This window comes from Otolemur garnettii, unplaced genomic scaffold, assembly GCF_000181295.1.
Source record: "Otolemur garnettii isolate 467f Iridium unplaced genomic scaffold, OtoGar3 scaffold00011, whole genome shotgun sequence".
NCBI classification, from domain to species: Eukaryota; Metazoa; Chordata; class Mammalia; order Primates; family Galagidae; genus Otolemur; species Otolemur garnettii.
Window position 1 is genome coordinate 36108974 of NW_003852406.1, and position 6610 is coordinate 36115583.

The 6610-nt window shown below is 50.0% G+C and overlaps 1 protein-coding gene across 1 annotated transcript in view; it reads right to left on the reverse strand.

The window, feature by feature from the left end:
- Positions 1-6610, reverse strand: part of ZNF592 (zinc finger protein 592) — a 55480-nt gene that overhangs the window by 13902 nt on the left and 34968 nt on the right. Inside the window, exon 3 of the mRNA XM_003784610.3 lies at positions 3028-5263. Coding sequence (XP_003784658.1) covers positions 3028-5244 — 2217 coding nt within the window. The 5' untranslated portion in view covers positions 5245-5263. The remainder of the gene's footprint in view (positions 1-3027; positions 5264-6610) is intronic.

The window sequence follows — 6610 nt, forward strand, 5'->3', positions numbered from 1 at the left end:
AAAAAAAAAAAAACAAAAAAAAACTGAACCTGAATCCAGTCATCTTTATTGCTACTTCTAGTCTACAGAAAAAACATGGAACATAAGGAACGCATCAGTCAAACCCAGTACCATCCTGGAGATTTCTTAAGAATCGTGACTCAATTTCATTAAGTCAATGGCATGAGAAAAAGGGGGATATCTTGGTTGGGTGCAGTGGAAAGAGATATTATGACATTCCAAGTCGACACATTTAAGAGACATAAGCAAATGCAATATGTGGCCCTGATATATTTACTTATGTGGGCCAAGTAAATAAGCCCAATTGCAAAAAAAAAAATCCACCAAAAACATTTTTTAACAGAACTGAAAAAATTCTCAATAGGAACTTGTATTAGGTAATATGAAGAAATTGTTATTAATTCATTAGATGATAATGACAACATAGTTAATAAACATTTAAGAACAAGGAAAACAGTCCCTCTTTCCTGATACTCTGCCCTGACCTTGCTGGGAAAGGCAAGCCAAACGATAAGACGACCCTCAGCCACCGCAGACAAAGGCACACTGCCTTCGGGGCAGACTTTCAGCATGAGGATGGAGCACAAGCTGCCCGCCCCTCAGTCTCTGCTCTGGTGTGGAGTCCAGTCCACCCACCCCCTGCCCTGGACATGTGGCCTGAAGCTGAGGCACCGCCATGTGGAAACCCACGGCCATCAAGACTAGGTTTTGATCCCAGAGCTCAAAGCCTTACCCTTCTCTAAGACTCAGGACACCTTTAGTGGCATGACATTTGAGGAGGGATCTGAGCTAGGCTAAGAGAAGCCCAACAGCCATTCTGGGCACTCACTTCACCAACTCACACACAAGGGAAGAATAAGAAAGAAAGATGTAGAATGAAAAGGGTACCAGCCTGGGATCCTTCATCCAGACCTTGGCCTACTCAGACTTTAATAGATGTATAAGGGGCAGTGTGAAAAAAACCACAGGCCCAAACATCGGACCTCCACTGCCAAGGGTCCTTTTCACAGGACTCAGAAAAAGTACTGGCCGAATTCAACCTCACTGGTACAGCCAGAACGCCAGAGCCTCTGGGGAAGGGGCTCAGTGTAACATTCCATCTGACTCATCAGAAGAAGAATGTAAACTCAAACAGAGAAGGGAGAAGCACAGAATGATTCTGCAGCACCTCCTGGCCCCTCTGGGGGCTGGATCCTCTGTAGAAGCCCCACAGGCCTACCAAACTCAACCATCAGCCTCTACCTCATCACTGCCAAGGCCAGTCTCCCACCCAACTCCTTGTACCTCAAATCCATTCTACACTTCATACCTTTGTTCTTATACCTGGACTCTCCTGCCCCTCCCCCTCCTCTAAACTCACCCCTGCACACTGTACCTCCTTTAAGCATGGTGTCACCATGGATTAGTCCCTCTGTAACCAGGTTTGGAACCCTGTTTTAGCTTCAATCTTAGACCACATATTCTAACTGGGTGGTGACCCCTGCCCTTGCTGAACCACCGTAAACTCCTGGAGGAGCCATACTAGCATCCTCTGCATGGCACACAGTCCCCATATACAGGGGATACTCAGAAAACACATAAAGAGCTCATCAGCTACCAACACATGCACAGGCCTGGCTGTACTAAAGTTAAAATAGCAGTGTGGCTTTCGTCCCAGACCTCTGTAGCCCTGGCTGGGAGAGGCATGAGGAAGGGTGACCTGGCTATGTCATGAAGAGAATCACCTTCTAGAAGCCTATCTGGAGCCCTCCCACTTCACAGGCCTGCTGATACATAACACAGACACAGCCACAACACAGGTGGTACCAAAAGGGTTCTCAACACAGAATGCTCCTTTTCAGAAAAAAGGCCAGATTTCATTAAGCCATGAATTGGAACAAGCAGATAAGCATAGTTGCTTTTTGGAATGATGAGACTATGGGTAAAAGGAGGAGACTCCCAGGCAGCACCGGTGGTTCAGTGGGTAGGGCGCCAGCCCCATAGACCGAGAGTGGTGGGTTCAAACCTGGTGCTGGCCAAACTGCAACAAAAAAATAGCCAGGCATTGTGGCGGGTGCCTGTAGTCCCAACTACTTAGGAGGCTGAGGCAAGAGAATCATCTAACCCCAGGAATTGGAGGTTGCTGTGAGCTGGGTGATGCCATGGCACTCTACTGGGGGCAACAAAGTGAAACTGTCAATTAAAAAAAAAAAAAAAGGGCGGTGCCTATGGCTCAAGGAGTAGGGAGCTAGCTCCATATATAGAGGGTGATGAGTTCAAGCCCAGCCCTGGCCAAAACTGCAAAAAAAGGATGAGGCTCGGGCAGCGCCTGTGGCTCAAAGGAGTAGGGGGTTGGCCCCATATATTGGAGGTGGTGGGTTCAAACCCAGCCCAGCCAAAAACTGAAAGAAAAAAAAAAAAAGAGGCTCCCAAAGCCTCTGCCATAGGGCCCACATGTCTACCCACCCTCCTTCCTTCCACCTCAGCCCTGCCACTGGCCCTGCTGCAGTTTCTCCAAAGGGGCTCTGCAAAATCAGCTGTGCCCACTTTCGGCAGAACAACTTATTAAAGATACACTTCTTAGAAAAACAGACTGAGGTGCAGGGTCAATGACCCACCTACCTCTAACCAACTTCTTTGTGCATATGTTGAGATTGCACATACCTGCCAGAGATGAGATTATTCGATAGAGATCTATCTCAGGTCCGATAGAGACCTATCAGGCCTGATAGAGACCTATCTCAGGCCTGGCAGTTGCCCTGACAGCTCCTGCAGTGGGCACTGAGTGAAAGGCGGTACGTGTCCATGAATACACTTGCTCAGTCTTCAGGCTCTCTCCTATTACGGGCAGGATACCCTTCCCAAGAAATACCAAGCACTACATACACACATATCCAGGCAGGTCACTGACCATTGAGCAGACATAACTCTTCAAAGACTTCTACGACTCTACAATTGCCCCAACATCAATGGGCTTTGTTCTGCACACCTAGTCCTGGAGCTCAGGTGTGCCCAGAGCAACACCTGTCACACAGAGGGTCTGCTTACCAGCCCCTCGGTTTCTTCTGTCGTCCTCTGGAAATGTGCAGCCAGGACCATGTAGTCCCGCATCTGTTTGTGACATTCCAGACACTTGACTGCATACCGGATGAGCCTCACCGGGTCAGGGTAGAGTGGCAGGGCTGGAGGGGGACTGGCACTGCCCGCAGTGAGGCCATGTTTGGGAGAGGACGAGGAGGCTGGGGCTGCTGGTGCTATGGAGTTCACAGGGGCTGACAGGAACATTTGGTCCGCAGAGATAGGCTTCATGAGCAGCTGAGAACACTGCATGACAAGCCCCTTGCTCTTGTGGTCGCGGGCGTGCCGGAGCAGGCTGCACTTGTTGAAGAAGAGCAGTGTCTTGGAGCACAGAGTGCACAGCACCTCAATGTGGACACTCCGCCGGCTGTAGTGCTGGTTCAAACTCTTCTCCAAGGCAAACGCGTCTCCACACTCCAGGCAGCAGTACCCGCTGGCAGGCACGTGGATCCTGCTGTCTGCAGGTGGGCTAAGGTTTGGTGCATAGAGGGGCACAGGATTGGAGCTATGGAGGACCTTGTTGAAGACCTCTACAATCAGTGGGGCAGCCTTCTTCACTTGGTGGACCAGGGGCACCGACATCTGTGTGAGCTGGGGCTGGTTACGTCTCTGTGCTGAGGACTTGGCTGTCACTGATGCAGCAACACTGTGGGGGACGAGGTTCAGGTTGGCCAGGTGCACAGCTTTGGGAAGGAGAGTGGTGGGGGCCAGGGTGGACGCCTGCAGTGCTGTGTTCTGCTGCTTCTTCAACTGTGAGCCTGGGGCACCCCCCTTTGGCACCCGGGGCCCTGAGCTGTGGCAGGGAGACGAAGAGTCACTTGCCTTTGTCACGCCCTCACCCCCTTTCCTGTCACTCTGAGGGCTCCTTGTGTATGTGTCTGCCTCAGGAAGGGACTCCTCCACAGGCACCTCATCCCCGGGGGCCTCACTGGGGGCCTCAGCAATGGCACTCCCTAGAGGTGACCCAACAGGAGATTTACTCAGATCATCAGGGTCTGGTAGGATCCTTGTGACAGTCCGTTTGATTTCCCCTGATGATGTCTTAATGGTTTTGATTCTGACTTTGGGAATCGCTGGTGGGGAGCTGGCAGCCACAGAAGGGGAGCCTTTGCTGCTGCTGTCACTGCAGACACTCCGAGGGCTGTCTGAGGGCTTGATGCTTTTCCTAGTGACCTCCAGAGGGCTCCGGGGACTCTTTGGTGACTTGGGCATTTTGGGGCTGCCTTTAGAACCCTCTTTAGTGGGCCCTGAGGCATCCTTTGTGTGGTCAGCCTGATCCTCCTTAGTGAAACTGGCCACTCTTTTGGCCTGTAGGGCCACCAATGCTGCCACACAAGAGGACAGCTTGGAATGAGCTGGCTTCAGACGCTGTCTAGGGGGTACTGATGAGCAGGTACCAAGCTCCCGCGCAAGCCCACTGGGCTCTCCGACACTGTTGCTAGGGTGGCTGTTGAACTCCAAAGCATCCCCAAAGAATCGGCTGGCAGGTGGTTCCTTGTGAGACTCCACTGCCTCCTGTGCGCCCTGCTCACCACACTCCTGCTGGCTCCCCAGGGGCAGGGGCTCTGGCTTGGGCTCTTTCTTACAAAAGTGATCAAACATGTGCAGTTCTGGAACAGGACACTTAGCTAGAGCCTCCAACACTGGGCCCCCCACAGCCCCACACCCGGAAGGGGCTGGGAAGTAACTGTCAGAATGCTTGGGTGTTATCCCTAACCCATTATCTTTGATGGGATCCTCAGGTTCTGGGCTGGAGATTGGACTAAACTGGTTGAAGGTGGGTAACGGCTCTGACTTAGGAGGCTCTAGCTTGCCAGAGAAACTCCTGGCACTGTCTCCATTCATGAAAGTTGAATCAAACTTCCCACAGTTGTGGGGATCTGAAGGCAGGTCTGAGCCCCGGAATCCATTGTGTAGGAGGTTGGGAGCAATGTGGTCTTTCTCAGCTTCAAATGACTCCTGGCGGCTGGTATTCTTAACAATGACACTCACGGCCGGCACATCTGGGGCTGATCCTGAGTGAGACAAAGACACACTTTCATCCATACACATGCCTGGAGGTTTGAGGGGACTCTCATTCTCCTCACTGGGCGTCTGGATGGCCTCCTTGGCGTCAAGGCTTGTGGGGTCTGGGATGTCAAAGGCAGCCAGAAGGTCATCAAAATCTGGGGTTTTCATATCCCCCATGGCTGGTTGCTGACAAGGGCTATAACAGAAACAGAGAACAGAATCAGTGACCCTCAGGGTCCCCCTGGGCTCCGTCCTGCATCCTTCTCATTGCATATCACACTGACACGCAGCATGGCCACACAGAGCCCCAGCACTGTGTCTACAGCAGGGGATGGGTAGAAAGAGAAGCTGTGACAGGCCGGCCTGGCAGGTCTTCAACCTCAGTACCTGGAAAATCCTTGCTGGCTACAGAGCCAAAAAAAGGGTACACTCCTACCACACTCCCTCCACTTCTCAGGGAACATCACCTCTCTGTGTTCACGTGCACTAGGCAAAAAACCAGTCCCTCAGTCCTTAAAACAAAAAAGAAAACCCAAAAAACCACGGCTCAGCACTTCCTGCAGAAAACACTCAACCCATGCATGAGACTTGGCCATAACTTCCTCTGCTAATTTCTTAGTAATTACTCACTAATGTTATATAACTTTGGGGTATTTTTGCTACATGAATTCAATCAAATCCAAAGGACTTGCTATCACCAGGATTTACATTGTTTCATGAATAAACTCCAGAAAATTATTACACATCATCCTCTAGGTATTTTTTTTCTCTACTAAATGGACACACTTGATTCCTTGATTTTCAACCTAAAACTGTTATTGGTTGGTGACGGAATCATTAAGCCTGAGGAACAGGGTGACTCTGAAGGTGTCACAGAGTTATTGAGTTGGCCAGGTAACAGTTTGGGGGAAGCCTTAATTCCATTTTAACTTTATATTACACTCAAAGAAGAGAATAACAGTCCTATTTTAACTTAATGCACCTGTTTCCTTCATGACCTAGGAAGCACAGCTACAAAACAATTTTGGCAGGGGAAACCCCAGGCCCAGAATGAGGCCTTTCATTAGGAAATTATTATAACACACTTAAGATGAAACATGAAACTGGCTGGCTCTAACCTGCTGGAAGAAGGAAAAAAACCTTACTATCTCCCTTGTTTAGCCTTTAAATCTTGTATCTACTTCAGCATACAGGGTTTTACTAGCTTATATATTTCTCTCTCTCTCTCTCTTTTTTTTTTTTGAGACAGAGTCTCACTTTGTAGCCCTTGGTAGACTGCGGTGACATCACAGCTCACAAACTCCTGGGCTCAAGCAATCCTCTTGCCTCAGCCTCCTGAGTAGCTGGGGCTACAGGGGCCCACCACAGTGCCAGGCTATTTTTAGAGATGGGGTCTCGCTTTTGCTCAGGCTGGTCTTGAACCCTTGAGTTCAGGCAATCCACCCATGTAGGCCTCCCAGAGTGTTAGGATTACAAGTGTGAGCCATCATGCCTGGCCCTCTTTTTTTGTTGTTGTTCCTTTTTTTTTTTTTTTTTTTTTGAG